The sequence below is a fragment of the Pseudorasbora parva genome, chromosome 4 (assembly GCF_024679245.1).
Source record: "Pseudorasbora parva isolate DD20220531a chromosome 4, ASM2467924v1, whole genome shotgun sequence".
Taxonomy (NCBI): Eukaryota; Metazoa; Chordata; class Actinopteri; order Cypriniformes; family Gobionidae; genus Pseudorasbora; species Pseudorasbora parva.
This window is the reverse complement of record NC_090175.1, coordinates 11,580,064-11,603,538: the sequence shown is the minus strand read 5'-3', so window position 1 is coordinate 11,603,538 and position 23,475 is coordinate 11,580,064. Positions and strand designations below refer to the sequence as shown.

Genomic DNA, 23,475 nt, shown 5'->3' with positions numbered 1-23,475 from the left:
TATTATTATTATTATTATTATTATTATTATTATTATTATTATTATTTATTTTTTGTTCTGGACCCAGACTTTCAATCGTAAACTATACAAATCTATATAAAAATTGCATTAGGCTACATGTTTAAATATGACAATATTTATTTGTTTATATTTTTAAATTATTCACTTCAATTTTCAAATTTTCAATTGTCTTAATTTCCACCACATTGAATATTTTTTTTTTATTTTTTTTTATTTTTTTATATTTTGTTGGTGTTCTTTTTTATTAAGAAAAAAATGAATTGAACTGAAAATGTGTCTGGATTGAAACTATGTGTGAAGAAAACGAAAACAAACACTGTAAATATCACAAATAGCCTCTTTTTTTTACTGTGCATAATTTCCAGTCAAACTGTAGCCCAATTGTGCTAAATTATGAAAATAGGTTGAAAATATTAGCTATATAATTTGTAGGCCTATTTCCACATAGAAAAGGGTCAAAGAAACAAGTAAATATGAAACAAATCACTTGCTAACAGTATGATTCCTGACATGGAGGACTTTTAATTCTGAAGGTTATAAGCACATTACACGACGATATAGAAAAATAACAACATGTGTGAATAAAGTGTCACGTGACTGCGTCCTTTTCCGCGCGCCAGAGTTGCAGGTTGAGTCAACAGGTTCACCGGTAAGTGTTGAACTTTATTAGTCCATATTGCTCGCTTATATGCATTGTTTCCCCCGCAGTGCATCCTATCTGAGATCTGGCTAATGTCTACACTTTGTTGTTCACCTTTGTCGCTTTAATTCTGTTGCTGTTGTTGTGGAAAAAGCTCAAATGTGAGAACTGCTTGCAGTCAGGCTTCCTGACGATATCTAATCGATCAAAACTTTGTGCATCCTGTCTGGAAGAAGCTTTAACTTTTAAAATTGAATACCCTCTAACCTTTCTGTAATTAAAAGTTATGTACGAAACAAATAGAAGCTATCCCATGAATTATTATAGCCGAAAGCACCGAGTGTTGTATTAAATCCTTAAATACACTAGAGGGCGGCAGAGGCTATTTTGAAAATTAGGCGAAACATAACCTCTTCTCAATATATGATACTCCGACAAGTGTGCTTGCTTATTTTGTGTGAACAGATATGAGTACTTGTGAGCGACAGTTTTTATATCTATAATAGGCTATTTCACGATAGATTTGAGAATCGTGTTTTTACTGATGTCAACCGGTTCGTGTGAAGGGTTGGGTTCAGAGATGGGCATCAGCGAATAGAATCACCCTCCACTCTATAAAATTAGCATATATGAAACGTCATCACTAATATAATGAATTGTAATGAGTTTGGAGAGACCCAGTAGCTACTGTATGCATAAAAATAATCAATTTAAAACATTTACAATGTTCATGTTGTTAAGACACTGCAGGCAGATTCAAACTTTTTTAAATTGACATGTAAGGCAAGGCACGTCTATTTGTATAAATAAAATAAAATAAAATTATCAGATACACAAAAGTGGTCTGAAATAAAAATAAAACATCCATCAGTTTACAGTCTACATACATGTACCATCTTAATTAGAAGATGGTAAAATAGTTTCTCTTTGCAATAATTTTTTTGACCTCTGCAAATAAACAGAGAAAAGTGCACTCAAGCATGCTGTGTTGGTTCAATCCAACTCAAATATCAACAAACTCAACCGTTGGGGTTAAAATATTAATGATTTGTTTGTCCATATTTGACCCAAACATGGGTTGAAAGAAACAACTCAGTATTTTTTTTTTTTTTTTTAGAGTTAACAATATTCGATAAATAATTTAAAAGCATGTTGACAGAACACGAGCAGTGTGTTTTAGGTGAAAATGTTTATGGAAGTAGAAGAAATCTTGATATAACCCTGTAAAAGTTTAACAGTAAATGCAGACTAAGGTTTCTTTTTTTCAACATTCTGGGCATCTAGAGTGCCTGAGACTTAAAGGAACCTGGCATCGGTTTTTACAACACACACACACACACACACACACACACACACACACACACACACACACACACACACACACACACACACACACACACACACACACACACACACACACACAAACAATAGTTTGCTTTATAAGGTGCCCACCGATACCATGGCAACCCCCATGTTCTCAGCGAGAAAGGATACCGTATGCCAAATAAATGCCATGGTAACTTAAAAAAGAACAACATGTTGCCCGGCAACCTTTGAAAGTTATTAAGGGAAATAAGTGGGTACAGAGAAATTGATAGGGTGTTAAAAAGAGTCGGGGAGGGGGACGAGAAACAAACAGAGAAAGAAATCGGACATTTTAGTGTATCCTTTTTTGGGGGGCCAAATTAAAATCAGACCATGATTTAAATTTGTGAGGACACAATTACTCATTTGTGGTAATCAGCAAAGTTATTGTATGGGTATACATGTTTTGTCTGAGTTCGTAGCAGAGGCTCTCAGAGGTCTTGTCACTGCATATTTTGCTGAAATGTGCAATCAGGTGTTTTTGATGCATTGTAACACCTTGCTTAAAATCAGCTATATTTCATGTTAAGCAATTATTGTTGGTTTAACTTAAAAAAAAATTAAGTAACCTGACAAAAGAAAATGTGTTATAGTACGTGTGATATTATAAAGATATAAAACTCAGTCATTTGGCTTTCAGATGTCATTATAAGAAATCAGTCATTTTATTAAAGTAGTTTGAAAATAAAGATACAAACCATTTCAATATGTGTTTGAGTTCGTATTTTAGAACGATTTCCATTTTAATTTCCACGAAAGGATTTTTTTTTTTAATGATTATTTTTATTTTGTTGGTGTTCAAGGAAAAAACAGTGTCCGTGTGTTGAAACACACGATGGGTGAAGAAATCAAAGATAAATAAGGTAAATATCACAGATGAACATCATTTTTATTGTGTATAATTGAAACATTTCCTTTGGATTAATTAACAGCAGCCTTTTCTCTACACAATGTTCAATCAGACCATTTTCCGTTCATATAGAAGTTAATTTAGAGCTTTTAACAGTACAAGTTTGGAGATAGTAAGATTTTAATAAATAAAAAAAGAAATGAATACACTAAAAATGCTGGGTTAAACACAACCCAAGTTAGTTTAAAAATGGACAAACCCAGCGAATGGGTTGTTGAAGCATTTAACCCAACCGCTGGGTTAAAACATCCCAATTACTGTTGTTTTTTTGTTTTTTACCCGACTTGGGTTGTGTTTAACCCAGCATTTTATAAAGTGTACTTTTATTTAGCAACAGGGGCATTACATCGATTAATAATATGCATAACGTTACAAAATATTTATATTTTAAATACGTTAAGAATCCTGTAAAAAAAAAAATCTAACAAAAATATTGCGCAGCACAACTGTTTTCAACACTAATAATAGTCCTAAATGTTTTTTCATCATATCAGAATGATTTCTGAAGGATCGTGTGACACTGAAGACTGGAGGAATGATGCTGAAAATACAGATTTAATCACAGGAATAAATGACATTTTTAACATATATTACAATAGAAAACAGGTATTTTATATTGTAATAATATTTCACAATTTTTGTGATAATTTTTTTTATATTGTAATAATATTTCACAATTTTTTTGATAATTTTTCATCAAGCAGAAGAGATAAAAAAGTTTTTAAAAAATTCAAACCTTTTTAAAAAGTAAATAAATAAAAAATAGTAGATATGTTGTTGATGAATGTTTTCCCCCTTGTATTCACGTGGTGTTGTTCTGCTGACTGTAACTCTCACCCGTTGGTTAACTTTGTTCTTGTTCTTGCACTGATGTGCTTGGCCAACTCGTTCTTCCCGAAGCAGCAGTGAAGAAAGTGCATTTGTTGTGGTGTGATGATTGCTCGAGCTGATCGCTGGGGGAGCAATTTGAGCAGTAAGACAAAACCACAGCATGCTAATAAGAATGTAATTCCAACAAGACAGTAGATAAACACAATAAAGGGACTGTAATGTTTTGTTGGTAGGATTAGACAGTGTGCATTTCCAAAACTATATGTTTGTGTCTCTCTCTCTCTTTCTGTGTGTGTGTGTGTGTGTGTGTGTGTGTGCCTGTTGTTGTAGCTTTCCATATAGCCTGGAGTGATGTGGGCCTGGTGCCCGATCTCAGCTCTCTGTGTGTGTGTGTGTGTGTGTGTGTGTGTGTGTGTGTGTGTGTGTGTCCGTTGAGGCGCAGGCAGATTAGACCAGGAATTGCTGCCACAAAAGCGCCCTGTCTAGTGCTCTTTAATTCCTCTAAATTAGCACCTCGCGCCAGGCACTTTACACACTCGCACACACACACTGAGGCAGTGCCATGCTTTTAACTGCCTTGCTAATCACAGCGTCAACTAATAGTCTTTCTCTCACACTTTCCTCGCTCGCACACACACACACGCACACACACAGACAGACCCTCTCACACGTTTTCACTAACTCTTGGCGTCAGGAGTTTTGTTCGTCCTGTGAGACGCGGCTCTCAGTTAGCAGCTAATGTGAAGCTGATAGCGCCGGACGCTCTAATGCCCTTTAATTCACTTACCAGCGCTGAACCAACACAATACCTCTGCAACTACAACCAACCAAAGTCTCAGATCACTTTGTGTTAGGTGTCGATAAAAATGCGTCCTGCTGCAGGCGGGGTGTGAATCACTGCAGAGGCCGGTTTGGTGAATTTGGTTGTTTGTACTAATACTTGCAGGCCAGAGAGGGTACGTCCTGCTCAGCCACCGTCTGTGTCTGTCTGTCTGTCTGTCTGTCTGTCTGTCTGTCTGTCTGTCTGTCTGTCTGTCTGTCTGTCTGTCTGTCTATCTATCTATCTATCTATCTATCTATCTATCTATCTATCTATCTATCTATCTATCTATCTATCTATCTATCTATCTATCTATCTATCTATCTATCTATCTGTGTCTGATCTTTGATCTGATCTATTGTTTTGTCTGTCTGTCTGTCTCTCATTGATTTGATCTATTGTCTGTCATTGATTTGATCTATTGTCTGTCATTGATCTGATCTATTGTTTTGTCTGTCTGTCTGTCTGTCATTGATCTGATCTATTGTCTGTCTGTCTGTCCACCTATCTATCTATCTATCTATCTATCTATCTATCTATCTATCTATCTATCTATCTATCTATCTATCTATCTATCTATCTATCTATCTATCTATCTATCTATCTATCTATCTATCTATCTATCTATCTATCTATCTATCTATCTATCTGTCTGTCTGTCTTTCATTGATCTGATCTATCGTTTTGTCTGTCTGTCTGTCTGTCTGTCATTGATCTGATCTATCGTTTTGTCTGTCTGTCTGTCTTTGATCTGATCTATCGTTTTGTCTGTCTGTGTCCGTCCATCTATCTATCTATCTATCTATCTATCTATCTATCTATCTATCTATCTATCTATCTATCTATCTATCTATCTATCTATCTATCTATCTATCTATCTATCTATCTATCTATCTATCTATCTATCTGTCTGTCTGTCTGTCTGTCATTGATCTGATCTATCGTTTTGTCTGTCTGTCTGTCTGTCTGTCCGTCCGTCCGTCCGTCTGTCTGTAGTTGGTGCAGATGCTGAATATCCGCCAGTGTTTTTGCAGGGATCTAGATCAGTTGTTCAAGATGAATGTCCATGGACATACAATTAGAAACTGGAAAAACATGTATATCTCAAATTGTTTAGAAGAATAAGCAAAACCACATTTTATGTGCAAGGATCATCTTGTAGATAAATACATGCAGATATTTAAAAATGCCGTCAGGATAATATTATGTTTCTTTGAGTTCTTTATACCAACAGTTGGTGTGGATGCAGAGGTTTTAAGCACTGCCGCTTCAGTCTCAAATGTCACGTGTTGTTGGAGGTTTGTGCAGGGGTGTAACCTGTCCTTTACAGCCTCAGACTTGTTGCTGTGTGTGGTGTTATGGTGCATACATTTATTATATGTATAGTTCATATAGCTCTGCAGGTGCATGGCTCTTCCAAAGTCATGGATTGGATTCCCAGAAAACACAATCTGACAACATGCATGCCTTGAATCCATTGATGGTCGCACCTGCCATGTGAATAAATGTTTCTGTTTGCTTACTTTGAGTCTCAAATGTTTTTTAATTAAGTAAAAATTATTGTTGCTATTATCACCAGTAGTAATTCTGTGGAATTGCAAGACATTGTTGGTCATTTGACCTCAACATGGTGACCCCATGTAAGTTTTTTTATGCATTTGGGATGCAGATGCTTTTATGCAAAGCAACATGCATTGCATTTAAAATATATTTGACAATTTGATTATTTTTTAATGAGGAATAAGACAAAAAGGCACATTTAACTTCCTAAGTAATATTTGTGTGTGTGTGTGTGTGTGTGTGTGTGTGTGTGTGTGTGTGTGTAGCAGGCTGCATGCAGAGATCTATTCACTAATCCCCACTGTCCTCTGCATCTGCACACACACACACACACACACACACACACACACACACACACACACACACACACACACACACACACACACACACATACAGACAGTGTGCTATCTGGGGCAGCAGAAGGTCTGGGCATGAGTTTTGCACTGTTGGCATCACAGCCTGGGCACTGGCACTCATGAGACTGAGAGAAAGCTGGGTGTGGTGTGTGTGTGTCTTAGTATACTAATGAAATTAAGGGAGGTGGCAAGGAAAGAGACAAGATATATATACTATACCTAGCATATACATACTAAAGCACAGTTCATGACAAGTGGCTGGGACGAGAGTAAGATTGTAAAGGGATTGATTAGCTGGTTGAGGGACAGTAATACAACAGCACCAATCATTTCTGTCACAGTTCGACTGGTATTTGTAATCTCTCCCTATCTAAGAGGGCAGATGCCCAGGTCATCCGGCAACAGCTGGCTCTCCATGTGCTGTGACCAAGTGTTGGAGGGTCCGTTTGTGTGTGTGTTTTCAGCAAGTCATCATAAATATTCATTGTCTCATTGAAATTTTATTGCCAAATGATTCTCACTAATGCCAAAGAATTAACACTCCGTTGTTTTTGTCCTCATGCTCTCCTCTGTAGCTCTTTTTTATTTCTATTATAACAAAGCTTTTTATGCATCACTATTATAAATTTAACTATATATGATAATTACATAAGCTGAATATTCAACTGGATTGCATATATCAATATTTGGTGAGAAAAGCCATCAGTAGAGACGGTAGAGACTAAAGTGCAAAATAAAAACGCATCGGACGTCAATTATTATTTTTATTGTGGCGTGAGCACACAATAAATGAGGTTTTTAGATGTATTTTATATAGTGTAATATTCTACTTTATTAGGGTATTGTTATTGTCCTAGATTATAAAGAGCCTTTGTATAGCCAAAATTTGATTCAGTACAGCTCCAGTTTGATTAAAGTCCAGAAAAACGATCATTTCTCAACATTCTTTCTAATGGTACGTGACGTTTCAGACATCTTGGAAGATTTATTTTCCTTTGACTCTCGCTGTCAAGAATTCATAAAGTAGAACTCAATACAGTGATGCTGATGTAACAGGTATGACTCCTTCTGAAAGTCTGATCGATATGAATCACTTCAATCAGGGCCAGATGGTGAACTGAAAAGAAAACAGCTGAAGCTCACAGAACAGAGATGAGAAACGGAGTAAGAACCCGAGAGAAGACAACAGAATCGAAACCTGTAAAAGACAGATGGGGAGAGAGAACAGAAAGGCAAAACAAAAGATGTAAAGGCCAAGAATGATAAGAGAAGAGAGACAGGTAGAATAAGAAAGACAAAGAAAAACAGGCGGTGAAGACCAATTCATCAGGCTTGAATGAAACAGGACGTCATCCAAAAATTGAAGAAGTGTTTCGAACAAAAGCCTCCCAGTCAGGAGTCGCAAACTCAACAAAACCTTAGCTATAAAATGGCTTTATTAAACGAATTCACACCAAGTCCTGCGCTTCAAAGCTTCAGTCAGCCAAGAGTAAAACAGCCGTGTGTACACTGTGTGCCCTTGAGTCAAATCTGAATAATGGCTGATGAATAATAGTTGAAAGTAAAACAGAAAGACATTGGGACAAAACAGATCTTCTTTGTCAACGTCTTTTTGTTTGTTTGTAATTGGAATTGTTTTATTCGTCTGAGGCTTTTGAATAGATTTCAGACCACATTCAGGTTTCAAAGAAACTTTTTAATGTCATTTTTTTTTCACCATTTAAAATAGCTGTGGTGTTAAGTTAGACAAAACCAAACATGTTTGTAATTGGTCTTTCTTTTATGTGTATTATAACATTGTATGTGTGAATGAGACTCTCACTTCGATTCATCTTTCTAGAGTCCTTCCAATCCCTACATAAATCTGACCCCAGAATACATTACACACACCACAGCACTGTGGCCGTCCCGCATCCAGAGATCCTGTTTCACACGCCAACGAGCCCCTAGCATCTGCCCGAATGCCCTCGGGCTCGGCTCCGAAACGCCCCAAAGAGCCAAAGTCAGCGCCCTCGACTTTTCTACTGCGACCGGATCGGTGGCGTCCACCCAGGAGTCCGACCTCTGAGGCTTCCAGAAATGAGGACGCATGAGACAATGAGGACGCGTGTTATCGGCAAACAATTGGTTTGTTGGTCAACCCCGTGCGATTAGACCAGAAGGAGGCAGGAAAATTTATAAGCACTGAGACACTTAAAAAAATTCATTTAACTGTCCGCAGTGGCGTACAATGGTTAGCTGTGTTTGGCTGCTGTGCTTTCGCTGTAAGTAAAGGACACGAGTTAGCCTGTCGCCTGAAGAGCAGCCAGGCATGTGCAGTGACCCTAGGCGGATATCCGGCCAAACGCCACGGGCAGTGTGCTCAGCTGATAAGGTCACTTTGCGGTGATCCAGTACAACAGAACATGATTTGGCTTTTAAGGAACGTCGTTTATGTGGAGTTGCTGGTGGTCCAGGCATACCTAATCACAGACAGGCCTCGGGTGAAGATTGAACTTTACCATGATTACAGTGGGAGATGTATGAGATGCACCTGGTCTTCAGCTGGTTGAAGATCTTCCCCTGCGGTGATAGAGGCCAACTCAGAATTCAGCACGACCCCGGTTACCTCCACAAAAACCCAAAAGGCTTTTTCCACTAGCTTTTGGATTATTGCGGAAAATAAGCTCTGTGATCAGCAAAAGTTAATGACTCTTAGACACAATTTTCATCATGACAATCTTTACGACTTTAATGAAATTTGAAGCCTAAATATACAATTGGCAAAAGTAAAAAGTTGAAAGTACACTTTCAGAAAAAAAGGTACATTTCTGTCACTGGGGTGGTACCCTAATGTACAAAACCAAAAAGGTACTACTATGTACCTTTAAGGTACTATTACACACTCCTAAAGTACAGATATGTACCTTTAAGGTACTATTACACACTCCTAAAGTACTGATATGTACCTTTAAGGTACTATTACACACTCCTAAAGTACTGATATGTACCTTTAAGGTACTATTACACACTCCTAAAGTACAGATATGTACCTTTAAGGTACTATTACACACTCCTAAAGTACTGATATGTACCTTTAAGGTACTATTACACACCCCTAAAGTACAGATATGTACCTTTAAGGTACTATTACACACTCCTAAAGTACAGATATGTACCTTTAAGGTACTATTACACACTCCTAAAGTACAGATATGTACCTTTAAGGTACTATTACACACTCCTAAAGTACAGATATGTACCTTTAAGGTACTATTACACACTCCTAAAGTACAGATATGTACCTTTAAGGTACTAATACACACTCCTAAAGTACTGATATGTACCTTTAAGGTACTATTACACACTCCTAAAGTACAGATATGTACCTTTAAGGTACTAATACACACTCCTAAAGTACTGATATGTACCTTTAAGGTACTAATACACACTCTTAAAGTACTGATATGTACCTTTAAGGTACTAACATGTACCTTTTAGGGGTGAGTAAGGTACAAAGATGGACCTTTTCCCTTTTGTACCTTAGGGTACCACCCAAGTGACAGCACTGTACCTTTTTGAGAGTGTATAGCATGGCTTCAACGTAATCATCATTAAACTTTTCAGTTTTAATTTTTAAAAAAAAGTTTTCAATGAAAGTGTGAGATGGAATAGTTTGCAAGACCACGATTATAAACAATGAGGCTAGATGTGAAAGCGGACAAGTGAGTAGAGGAGTTTACCCGTTTAACGCTTAATATCCCTGTCAAACTCTGTCTACTCTTTAGACACTTATTAACAACTGCCTTTCTCAAGACAAGTAAAAGCCTTAAAAAAATGACTGATGTATTTTATGCCATAGAATAAAACACAAGAATATATTGAGCGTGTGTTCACCATAGACCTTACTTCAGGCATTTAACCAAAATCCCATTGGCCTCAAGATGAAGAATGCTAGTTTCCAGGTTTTTCTTTTTATCTGCTCTTTTATGAGTACTGTGAACTCAGACATACTGTTTTTTTAACCTATAGTAGGGAAGTATGTGATTTCACAGTCATCTCTGCAGCATTAGATAGCGTTACACGTCAACTTTTCGACACCAGATGCTCAGTTAAGGTTAGATGAATGCAAAAACTAAGTGCACTACAGTGCTATACAATTTAATAGTGAAAACTGTTCAACAATAATAATGTCCTTGTTGTTCATAGGGGATTATTTCACTATTTGCTTACGTAATTGCACAGGAACATGGACACTGCAATGGAAAGTCTGACCTGAAATTTGAAACAACAAATTGAAACATTATTTTCAGAGGGTTTTTCTGAGGCCCTCGTAGAGGTGTTTGTAGGAAAATTTGCCCTGTGGTTAAAGCAGACTGTGTGGGAAACAGACGTGTTAAAGCAAAGAGAGATTATTAAATGAAGGGATGTGTGTGAGTAAGTAGGAAAAAAATGTTTAATGTCTTTGTGGCTATGAAAGAAATAGGAAGAGATTTGGACACAAATTTCGGCCATTGGATCAACAAGAGCATTGATATATTTTGGGAGCTGGGCTTGACATTCCCACACCCAAAGTGCGCGCACATAAAGCTGCCTCTCAGGGCTGAATTTAGTTATTTTTCGCTGCTTAAACAGTCAAATAAACATAATGTCAAATCAGTCAGTTATGTTTTAAGTCTAAACAGTTGAGAAAGAAAACGCATGTGTAACGGTATAATGGGTAAGTTCGTCAGCTCTTAAAGTGACAGCAGCCTAATATACCTGCTGCCAAATTATGAGATAATATAGAAAAATATTTATATGGCAGTTTTTCCCCATGGCATTAATGTCAAAATTGTGGCTATACACTGTAAAAGATTTTTGTTGGTTTAACTCAAAAAAGTAAGTAACCTGGTTGCCTTAATTTTGAAAATAAAAAATTTGAGTTGACACAATGAAGGAAATGTGTTTAATAAATAGAAACTCAAAATATTATTGTATCTGAACCACATAAAAAAATTGATAAATTATGAAAACAGCACTATTTGGCATGTTTCACTGCGTCATCACAAATAAAACGCAATTACCCAATATGCTTACAAAATCTTTTAATAATATTTTAATAAAGGTTGTCGAGTTTAAAAAATGTTCATTGTATTAACTCAAAATTTTAATTTCAATGAACTCTAAAGTCACAGCATTGAACCTTTTATTCTTCATCATAATCCTTCTTTGACATATAGGCTAATACTGGAAGAGACTTCCTTTTTTTTTTGTGGCGTTTGACTAAAAAACAGTCGCCATGTCAGTGTGCACGTTGAGGCTCGGGTCACGTACGCCAAAAGCACTGTCTTCCAGATTGTTGTAGAAAAGGATTCTGCATAAAGATATGTTATCCGCACCGAAACGGCCTCACTGTGGTCTGTGGCTTTGCCAGAGTCTGTGGGCTGACGGGCAAATCTACAGCTATCAGACCACGGGGCCTGTGGTGGTTAACTGGAGATAAATGAACCGCTCACCACACCCCTCACTAAACTACCACACACACTGCTGCCGGTCATCTGAGCTGATGATGCTTTGAGGAGAAAATTCAGGCGAAACTATAAGTGCAATTCTTTTTTAAAGGTTTATTGTGCCTTGAGGACAAAATATTAGTAATATGATGTGGTTGAATCCATTGCTGAGTCCTGAATTAAACTATAAACTGATGTTGATATAGCAGGATGTGTGTGAGTGACATGTCCAGCAGGGAATTATAATCGAATGTGCCAGAGCTGTCTTAAATCCATTTGCACTTTCTCAAAATGTTCCCTTTTAGATGAGAAAATGTTAAGAGCAGCAGTCGAAGCCAAGACTTGCATTCTTGCCACTTTGTTGCTTGGGAGTAACTGTGTTTTTCTTGTTTTTTTTCTGGCTCGCCCTCTCTCTTTTCCGGCTACTATTTCTCTTCAAAGTGAACAGCAGAAGAACCGTTACAGAATACCAAGAAAAGAAGTGGCAGGAAAAAAAAAAAAAACGAGAGAATGTTTTGTAATTCAAAACTACATTTAGAGAGCCAGATTAAAACAAGAGAAGAGGCTCATATGGCAGTTTTCCTCTATCTGTCACAAACTGAAAAAAAAGGTCACACATCAGGAGCCAGCAGATGAAGTCATGTAGTAATTTTACAGCCATTACAGCCCAAGTTAGGTTGAAAATTAACAAACATGCAATGGGGTTGTTTTAGCCCAGACCCCAGAGGTTTGGGTTGTTTTAGCCCAGACCCCAGAGGTTTGGGTTGTTTTAGCCCAGAGGTTTGGGTTGTTTTAACCCAGAGGTTTGGGTTGTTTTAGCCCAGACCCCAGAGGTTTGGGTTGTTTTAGCCCAGAGGTTTGGGTTGTTTTAACCCAGAGGTTTGGGTTGTTTTAGCCCAGAGGTTTGGGTTGTTTTAACCCAGAGGTTTGGGTTGTTTTAGCCCAAAGGTTTGGGTTGTTTTAGCCCAGACCCCAGAGGTTTGGGTTGTTTTAGCCCAGAGGTTTGGGTTGTTTTAACCCAGAGGTTGGGTTGTTTTAGCCCAGAGGTTTGGGTTGTTTTAGCCCAGAGGTTTGGGTTGTTTTAACCCAGAGGTTGGGTTGTTTTAGCCCAGAGGTTTGGGTTGTTTTAGCCCAGAGGTTTGGGTTGTTTTAGCCCAGAGGTTTGGGTTGTTTTAGCCCAGAGGTTTGGGTTGTTTTAGCCCAGAGGTTTGGGTTGTTTTAACCCAGAGGTTTGGGTTGTTTTAGCCCAGAGGTTTGGGTTGTTTTAGCCCAGACCCCAGAGGTTTGGGTTGTTTTAGCCCAGACCCCAGAGGTTTGGGTTGTTTTAGCCCAGAGGTTTGGGTTGTTTTAGCCCAGAGGTTTGGGTTGTTTTAGCCCAGAGGTTTGAGTTGTTTTAACCCAGAGGTTTGAGTTGTTTTAACCCAGAGGTTTGGGTTGTTTTAACCCAGAGGTTTGGGTTGTTTTAGCCCAGAGGTTTGGGTTGTTTTAGCCCAGAGGTTTGGGTTGTTTTAGCCCAGAGGTTTGGGTTGTTTTAACCCAGAGGTTTGGGTTGTTTTAGCCCAAAGGTTTGGGTTGTTTTAGCCCAGAGGTTTGGGTTGTTTTAGCCCAGACCCCAGAGGTTTGGGTTGTTTTAGCCCAGACCCCAGAGGTTTGGGTTGTTTTAGCCCAGAGGTTTGGGTTGTTTTAGCCCAGAGGTTTGGGTTGTTTTAGCCCAGAGGTTTGAGTTGTTTTAACCCAGAGGTTTGAGTTGTTTTAACCCAGAGGTTTGGGTTGTTTTAGCCCAGAGGTTTGGGTTGTTTTAACCCAGCGGTTGGGTTATTTTAAGCAAACATAAACATAACCCATAATTATTATTATTAGAAACAACCGAATTCCTGGGTTAAAACAACCCAATCGCTGTGTTTGTATATAATTAGATAATTAAAAAGAGAAGTAATAATATGTAAAAACAATTTCCTCACTTTAAGAAATCTGACACAGATGAAAATAATAATTTATAATGTTTTATATTTTTAATTATTAATAATGTATTATTTTAATGTTTATGATCTGTTCTCTGGATTATACACACAAACAAAAATTCTGTGTTGTTTCCACCCATGTTTGGGTCAAATATGGTGGGTTTTTCCACATTTGCCCCATTGGTCGAAACAAATTTTGTGTGTAATTATAATTTTGTAAATAAAAAGTGATCAGGAGCAGAAATCTCTGCATAATCACGTTTTCTTTTGGAATTTCTTATTTTTTGTGTAGTTCTGTACATTGGAGTGTTTATGTTGCATGTATTTGTTACACTGATAGGTGACAATGTGTTTTTAATATTGAAGATAACATCAGTCTTCAGATGCTATAACAAACAGAATGTAATGGGTTAATAGGTTGTATATAATGTAATTTAATGACGTGTGTGTGTGTGTGTGTGTGTGTGTGTGTGTGTGTGTGTGTGTGTGTGTGTGTGTGTGTGTGTGTGTGTGTGTGTGTGTGTGTGTGTGTGTGTGTGTGTGTGTGTGTGTGCAGTTACACTTGTTCATACCTGAGCGCATCTCAGTGACTCCTAATTTTTGATAAATCAAGGATGGCCCACTTAACCAGACCAGCTGGCCCATTGTACCTGAAAAGAAGTGTCAAGAGTGCATGATCTCAGAAAATGTTTCTTGTTATGTAGGCTACCTTTAAACAACACATTATATCAACTGTATTCAAACTGAACTATTATAGCTGGACCTTAAATTTTAAAAAAGCAATAAAGGGGGAAAAAGTGTCCCACTTTTCCTGCATGCATTCACGCATAAATACTGTTCCACTCAGTCAGGTCAGATGCACAGTCAGTAGCCTACAGGTTTCCACAGCAGTGTTTTCAACTGTAGTTTATTACAGCTGATGTCTTGTCTTCTGTCAGCTATTAAAACAGCGTGGTACAGCCTACGCTGCATTGCGGTCACATTAAGAGGTCCTGTGGCGAGCAGGGTAGCGCTTGACTCTCATTAACTTTAACCGGGATTTCAGTGATGCTGAACCTGCACCGGTCTCGCTCTCGCTCGCGCTGTGCGAGCGCAATTAACGGCCAGTTCGATTCGCTCCAAACGCGACCTGGAGCGCATTATTCGATCGTTAAAGCGAGGTTTACTGCGGGTTCTAATGGTTCCGTGTGAACAACAGCCAATGGGGAAGATTTCTCACAGGAGCTGCAGTGAGAAGTTTTGCTTTGAGCTCCGTCAGTCACTCGCATCGGCATAACCGTTCCACAGATCTCGATTACAAGCTGATAAAGACGCTTTTGGATGATCAAAGCAGGCTGGAGTATATCCTCGGTAGCTGTGTGTGTTCATTTTACACGTCCTCGTAGTTAGCTGAAAGTAATTATTTAGGCGAATTCAACGTTTAAACCCCCCAAACGACACAATTATCATTGGCCTGTGTAAGAGAATATTTTCCAGGAGATTCGATGGTTGCAGAACTGTGCATGCGTGTCGTTTTATTGGATTGTTATAATAAATGCAGATAGCCTAATTATGATGGGTACATGGAATACCCAGTATAACATAGTCTACCATATTTTATTATAGCAAGATAAAGCACTGTTTTTGTTGAAAATGCTTTTTTTTTATTGGTCACGTGAATTCATAATTTCACATGTATTATGAACAAAAAAAATGAATGAAATTAAATTTAAGTAATTTTGGTAAAATACATTGATTCATAAAATGCAAAAAAAATTTTTTAGCCTATTGGATTTATTCAATTGATTAAATTGTTCTTTCTTCAATAATAATAATAATAATAATAATAATAATAATAATAATAATAATAATAATGATAAATATAGCTGCAAGCAGCCATTATCGGGGCCAAGCGCAAAGAAGAAGACAAGACATGCCAGCATGGCTGGAAGTCTCAAGCCAACTGCAACAATGAGCCATTAAGGACCTATTAAGTTGATTTTAGACAAAATAGCAGTCAAATTTTAAATACAGTCAATAATAATCGTTTAATGGTTTATCACTTTCGACCAATAGGTGTCACTGTTACGAAACTGATGTGGTTTAGTCAGATTGAGATGACAATGACACATGCAAAGTTTGGTGTCAATATGTCAAAGCATTGCAGAGATACAGCCTCAAGAGTAATTTTTGCATCATGGCTCAACTCTGTTGCAGTGGTATATGAAAACTGTTTTGTCTATCAATCCGAAATCCATAACTATTTGTCAGCATGGTCTGAAGACGATACGGATCAATTTTGGTGAAAATCTGACAAACGGTCTAGGATGAGTTTGAAAAAGTAGGTTTTTAACAAATAACAAGACGGAGGACAGATAGGTTTGCAAAATATGGCACAATTGGTATCCATGTTCTCGGCATGAGCCATTGACTGTATTATGACCAGTTTCATTACAATGGGTTAATTTAATCAAAAGTTATTCGCATTTCTGTACATTTTATTACAACTTTTGACCACAAGGTGGCGCTACCCCGAAACTTTTTGAGTATCTTCAGGACATGGAGCGGAAGACACATACCGAGTTTTGTAACGATACACTAGTGCATTCTTAAATTATAGCATTAGCATTTTAAACCGTAATACTGCATTGAAGTCAATGGGAATTTCATGTTTTGTTTTATTATAGCGCCACCAAGAGGCACAATCCCACCAATTTTTTTATGTGTCCTCGTAGTGAGCCCATACATATGTGTGTCAAGTTTGGTGAAAATATTTCATTTTGTTTTGGAGTTATAGACATTTATATGAAAAAACACGTAAAAAATGACTGACACCTGACTTTGATTGGATTTTACTACCCCTTACTATCAATATTTTGAGATTTGGGCATTAGCGTATAGCTATCGACCTATGTTTCCGAACTTCTGAGGCTGGTTTCGTCTCGATCGGACTAGCGGTTTCGAAGATATCAGCAAATGTTTTTTAAGCACTAAATTACAACTCTGCGCAAACCATATGCCGAAACCTGGCAAGTCTGGTATCGTTGGAGTCGGCAAGGATTCAGGAGACCAAAAAACACACTCCCATCAAAATATGTCAACCACACCCAAAGTTATAAGCGTTTGAAAAAAAAAATTCTCCACTAGGTGGCGCTGTTTCGAAACTTCTCAGGCTACTTCAGGGCATCGTGGTGATGACCCATACCAAGTTTCATAACAATCTGTTCATGCGTTCATAAAATACAGCATTTTTGCACATAATTCAAAATGGCCGACATCCAAAATGGCCGACATGGTAAAATTGGATATCAGTCGACTCGGCATGACGCCCTGAATCTAATGAGACCAATTTTATGATTTTTGGATAAACGGTTCAGAAGTTATAAGGCAAAATAGGCATTTTTCGTATCTCCGGACAGGTAGGTGGCGCTGCGCCGAAACGCTGCATGTTGCTTCAAGTCATGCTTGTGATGACATGTACCAAGGTTGGTTTGAATACGATAAAGCGTTGCGGAGATATAGCCTTTAGTGTGTTTTTGCAACCTCCACGTAAAATTTGTTTGTGCGTTTATTGAAAACGATTGGACGAATCAACTTGAATTCCATAACTTTTTGTCAACATGCTCTGAAGATGATCTGTTTCAATTTTCGTGAAAATCGGAGCAACGGCCTAGGAGGAGTTCGAAAAAGTAGGTTTTTCAGAAAATTCAAAATGGCGGGAAAATTTGCATACCGGAAAATGACATCATAGGGTGAAATCGAATCGGCTTGAGCCAAGGAATCCGATGAAAAAAGAATTTTGTTTCTAGCCCTTAGGGGTCAAAAGTTATAAGCATAAATATGAGTGAAACTTTGGACAGGTGGTGGCGCTAGAGGGATTGAGTTAGAGGCACCAAATTTGCTATAGTGACAGCTCAGACTGGCCTCTATGAGTGTGCCAAATTTCACAACTTTTTACCATACGGTTCTATGGGCTGCCAGAGACTCCTATGGCGGAAGAAGAAGAAGAAGAAGAAGAAGAAGAAGAAGAAGAAGCAGAATAATAATAATAGGAACACTAACAATTTCAATAGGTGCCTCCGCACCTTCGGTGCTTGGCCCCTAATTACCAATAGGCCTACAGATGCGCAACAGTGCTATTGCTATTTTGTATCATTAATTTCCATAGCCTATAGGTTATTACACAATATTTAAAATGTGAAATTCATGGTTTTCAAATTCAGCACTGAATGAGAATATATTTTACAATATCATTATTATTATTAGGCCTATAAAATCATGTAATCCGTTTTGCAATACGAATAGTTTATTTTAGTTTCGCTAAACTTGTGTTTAATTAAAACGACTCATTCTATAATTACTCATTAAGTCCCATGCAGGCCATTTAGCTTTGCTATTCGTTAAAACGATCAGAAATGTTTTAAAACAGAATTAGAAGGCTATAGGCTACTTAATAAACTAACGAAATCAATGTTGGTCAATAACGAAAGATCAAACAAATGAATGAAACAATACATTTATACGGAAAAGCATTATTAGGGCTAAATGAATGCCAAAGATTTTATTTTTCACAAAGCAACGCGTTTATTTTATATTTCACACGCACAATCAGAGCATGCAGATGTAAGTTGAATAAAATATTATGAAATGCAAAATATTTTATTTTATTTTGATCAGTTATCAGTTCAGTTATTTTTTTAAAAGAATATCTGGCAGGTGGGTAAAACTGGAAAATATATGCGAGTCGAGACGCTTATTTTAAAACGTAGGCTATAGCTAATAATAATAATAATAATAATTATAATAATTATTACTATAGCCTATTATGCATGTATCTATTAAGATATAATGTATAGCATCATCTGGCCAAAACAACAGGAACAAAATTCTTCAACGTGTTATTTATCCTATCATTATTAATGAACATTTAATAGTCCTTTTTATATCCCCATGTCTTAATATACACAAAAAAAGAAAAGAAGTCTAAATGTTTAAATAGTCTAAATACAAGAGACAGAAAATGAGGCACTATATCCGCGCGTGTATCGGTCATTCAGTTATTTATCTTTTATTTGATCAAAAACGTTTAAAATGTTAGCTTAAAAGAATTATTATAAGCTAGGCTATATTAACATTATATACAGTAATGTCAAAAAATTAGACCCTGCTGTTTTTTTTGTTTTGAATTTTAAGTGAAGATTAGCCAGAGTCAGGCCTATTTTCCCAAATCATTATTTTGGGGACATTATTAAGAATTAGAAATGTAGTCCAGTAACGGGTGTAAGAGGTTATAATAGAGAGTTATAATTTTGGAGGGTTCTGGAAATATGATGTTCAACATGATCTCAATTTCTATCAATGTTTAGGCTATATGTTTTAATCATAATTTACATCTATATGGCTCTTTGCATCGGTTAGTCACTGTAAATATGTATATATAGCCTACTATTATATCTGATAAGAACAAGTCTAAAGAAATGTATATGCGAGTCACTTATCAGGTCTACTGGACCATCGGGGATAAACTTTGAAACCTTTTCTGAGTAGGCTACATGCAATCTTATTTTATTCAGAATAACTGTAATGTGATGCTGCACCTTGTTTTCCTTTTTCGTACATTGGGAGGTCGTGATGATGCGTTTCTTGTATTATTGATGGGCTTTTGGTGCCGTTTCAGATGTAACCGAATCAGAGGGATGGCACGAGACACCGGCCCTCAGCGGGACACCGGCTGAACCGGATCATCATACCGTGGTAGCCTACCGCCTATCCTCTTGTAAGGAGGACTAAGCGCTTCCCTGGCTTTTCTGATTCCACTGCCTTTAAATTTCGTGACTTGACCGTGCAGCCTACCCCACAAAAAGGATTTGGAAGGTCCCGAAGTAGGCAGTTTTTTTGTCCACATAAAGTGTAGGCTACAGAGAAAATGAAAATATCTCACAAGAAAGATCCTTTACGTTTGACTTAATACACATGTGATCTAAGCGTTATTTTTAATAGGTGGAATAGTTCTTTTTTTTGGCTAACAGTTTAAGGCTAACAGTCAGTGGGAGTGGGAGCAAAAAACAAAAATATGATTCGATATAGCACTGTTTATTTTATGGCTGTATAATTATTTTAGCATAGCGTGTATTTATATGCTATAATATTTTATTTGTAGCCTTTATAGACGATTCATTAAACATAATTATTGTAAATCTATAGGCTATAAGTGAATGCTTGTGTTCATGATAAGGATCTTCAACAACATTTGAAACAACGTTCCAATAACCATTTTGTATTTATTTATTTAGTAGCTAATTACGCACTTGTATATTCTTCACGTGATGAGGTAACCATAGCAACAGCTGATCGATAACGGACGGTACATCAACGCAACCAACATAAGTATGGCCTACTGTCATATTTACCACGTTATTGTATATTTACACATCATAGGCCTACAACAAAAATTGAACGTGTTTTGTTTAAAGCGTCTAATGTATCTTAACAGTTAGACAACTGCGCTAGGGGCGCCAAAAGACAATTTGGGTTGCGCAAGCCGAACCTCAGCGCCCAGAATATTACAGACAGAAAGTCTTGATAAAATGTCGACCCCCCCTCCTGAAACTCAGGGAATAATTCGCGCGCTGATCATCAGTCGGCTATCGCGGGCAAGATAGACCGCATGGAATTTTTGTACTTCTTGCACTTTTGCTCGTCTTCTATTCAAGTTCTTTCTTTTTTTTACGCGTCGTCGGTCTATCCGTGTGTACCGTCTGGCTCGGTGTTCAGTAATCCGCGCAGTCCATGATTTTCCCACAGCCCTGCTAATGCCCCAAAGCTGCAGCTGCCACACCGGCCGGCCGCGGAGCGCCACACGCTGCCAGTTGCTACATTGATCAATAATTTACCAGCTCGACGCCTCCCCGACCCGCTACCCCGGTGCAGCTTCGGGTCGACTGAGGCGACAACAAGATATTTAATCACGCGGAGGGGACATTTACTCTCCCGTGCTTTTAAACGCAGCAGTATTAGCCAACAGGCAAGATCCCTTCGGTGCGTCTACGGATTAGACTGTCGCAATGTGCACTGCTCGTGTTGGTGACTGACTGCGACGGCATTTGAGGACGCCTCTCGCTTTCATCTGTCCGGGAACAGCGGGGGTCCCGTTATGGTGCGGACAGTCGGAGGGTCGAAAGAGGGAGATGCAGTCAAGACAAACAGGCACTGACTTCAGGACATAAAGACGACGAAAAAAAACACTCACATTCACGCAGAACGTCTTCATACAAGAGGTACACCGGCGCTCGCGGAGCATTTCAACCGCGCTTGTGAATTCTCCGGTCGGTGCTGACAGCGAGGCTCCATCGCTCGACCGATGACAGCAGCAGAAACATATTAAAGAGGGAACAGTTCGCAGTATACGAGCAGTGGCCGGGGACGTCGATAATCCATCGTTCCGTAAAGTGCCAGAGAACGCTTTACTTTTACAGACGGAACGAACTCTGGGAAGCAGCCCGACTTGTTGAGTTCTTTTTTCGCTTCCGGTATCACCGAAGAAACCGACTGCTGGTGCACCCGCTCCCTCTCCTCTCCTTTTTTTTGGACGCTGAAGGTTTTAAAGAAAAATGGGCTTTTGAGGAGAGCTGGCAAATTCCCCTGAACTACAATGGTACGTGCTATGAGAATCAATATCTTTCCCACTGTTTTCAGAAATCTTAGCCAACATATTTCAAATGTCAAAGAGCTGTTCAGAATTTTTTTAAACCACAAAGATAGTTAAATATATATTTGTATCGCTCCTCTTTTATACAGTAGCTATGCTAATATATATTATAATATTATGTAGCTGTTTGGAAAGTGCTGTGAAATACCAAAAACACTTTATTTTGATTTTAGTTTTTTTCCCTTCATGTCAGCAGTTTAATAATAATAATAATAATAATAATAATAATAATAATTATTATTATTATTATTATTATTATTATTACATTTTTTAATAATCTTTATTATTATTATTGCTCCAGATATAAAAAACAAGCTATATATGTGCATGGACTATTTATACATCATCTGAAAGCTGATGTACAGCTTTCCATTGATGTATGGTTTGTCAAGATATGTCAATATTTGGATGAGATGCAACTATTTGAAAATCTGTAATATGAAGTTTGCAAAAAAAAAATCTAAATATTGAAAAATGTGCATTTAAAGTTGTCTAAATGAAGTATTTTATATATATAATGTTGACATTTACAAGTTATCTTCATGTAGCATGATCTTAACTTAATATCCTAAGGGTTTTTGGCATAAAAGAAAATTGATAATTTTGACATATGAATATTGTTGGCTATTGCCACAAATATACCCGTTTGACTTGAGACTGGTTGTGTGGTCCTGAGTCACATATTAGGCAATAAAAAAGCCCCTCTTAAATCAGTGTAACAGGAACAGGTGTGTTTTTTTTTTTTTTTTTTTTTTTTGCTTTAGGGTCAGAATGTACTTGAATATTAATTTTTATTCAAAAGCCATCATCTCTCCAAAATCAACATCTAAACTGAAGCAGACAGCGTCTAAATCCACACGCTCAGTTCTGGCCTTATTAAACTGGTTTTAAAGAGGATTATATTTATGGAGCAAAAGGTTTTTTATTTTATTTATTAATTAATACAAGTTCGCAAGACTATATTATTATATATTAGGTGTGTGTGTGTGTGTGTGTGTATATATATATATATATATATATATATATATATATATATATATATATATATATATATATATATATATATATATATATATATATATTTAATGATATATATTATATAGATTAAATATGTTTAATCTTTCATCTTTAAAATAAGACATCATCCGCCAGAAGAAAACTGCTAAGATGTATATCACTATCATGTGATTATATAAGTAAAAGAGAAACCTTTAATTGTGATTTTTTTTTTTTTTTTTTCTTTCTTCCTTCATAGACTTTCAGGTGTGAGATAGAAACCGAAGTGCGTTCAGATGAGTAACTTCATTTCCAGTTATTTGTTAGTTTAGGATTCATATGCTCTAGTAATTGTGTCTGAGTAAATATTTGCACAGCAAGCACATTAGGCCGTGTTTAGATAGGGAATTCTGTTCTTGAAGTCAGTCCTTAAATGTGAGATTGACAGGCCTTTGCAGGCTGAAGGGGTTGGATCTGAATACGAAACGCCACATTTGCCTGCAGCAAGCATTTTTTCATCATGACAAATCTTTTCAAAGCGATGAACATCCTCTTCAGCCAAGCGCACCTGTGAGATCTACGCAATAAAAGCAATGCAAAGTTGTTCTCCGCGAACGAGGTCAAGCAGTCAAGTCAGATTAAAGCGTCTGGATGGCGCACACACACACACACACTGAACTCGCTCAGACCAGCCTTTTTAATGCATTTTGCAAACCTGCATTCGCCGAACTTGGTTGTGGAGACTCTGCTTCGGCTGTGAATTCCAGAACCGTCTTTTCTAGATTGACTGGATGCCAGGGTTGCCATGGATGCGGTGGCCTGCTGTGATTGGTGGACTGCTGCATGAACTTGTTTCT

The 23,475-nt window shown here is 37.5% G+C and overlaps 1 protein-coding gene and 1 long non-coding RNA gene across 7 annotated transcripts in view; one reads left to right on the top strand and one right to left on the bottom strand.

The window, feature by feature from the left end:
- Nucleotides 1-3,224: 3,224 nt before the first annotated feature.
- LOC137072898 (uncharacterized) lies at nucleotides 3,225-21,302 on the bottom strand. Its single transcript, XR_010904702.1, has 3 exons — nucleotides 21,164-21,302; nucleotides 14,508-14,585; nucleotides 3,225-3,889 (listed from the first exon to the last, which is right to left on the bottom strand). It is a non-coding gene; the product is annotated as an uncharacterized lncRNA (long non-coding RNA).
- The window catches only part of LOC137072893 (nuclear factor 1 X-type-like), a 130,950-nt gene continuing 127,826 nt past the window's right edge, over nucleotides 20,352-23,475 (top strand). For 2 of the 6 annotated variants that reach the window (XM_067440888.1, XM_067440887.1), the window contains exon 1: nucleotides 20,365-21,568. In XM_067440888.1, the coding sequence (XP_067296989.1) occupies nucleotides 21,566-21,568 (3 nt within the window). In that variant the 5' untranslated portion in view covers nucleotides 20,365-21,565. Of the gene's footprint in view, nucleotides 21,569-23,475 lie in introns of all 6 variants that reach the window. The other 4 variants (XM_067440891.1, XM_067440894.1, XM_067440892.1 and 1 more) reach the window with 4 other exon arrangements.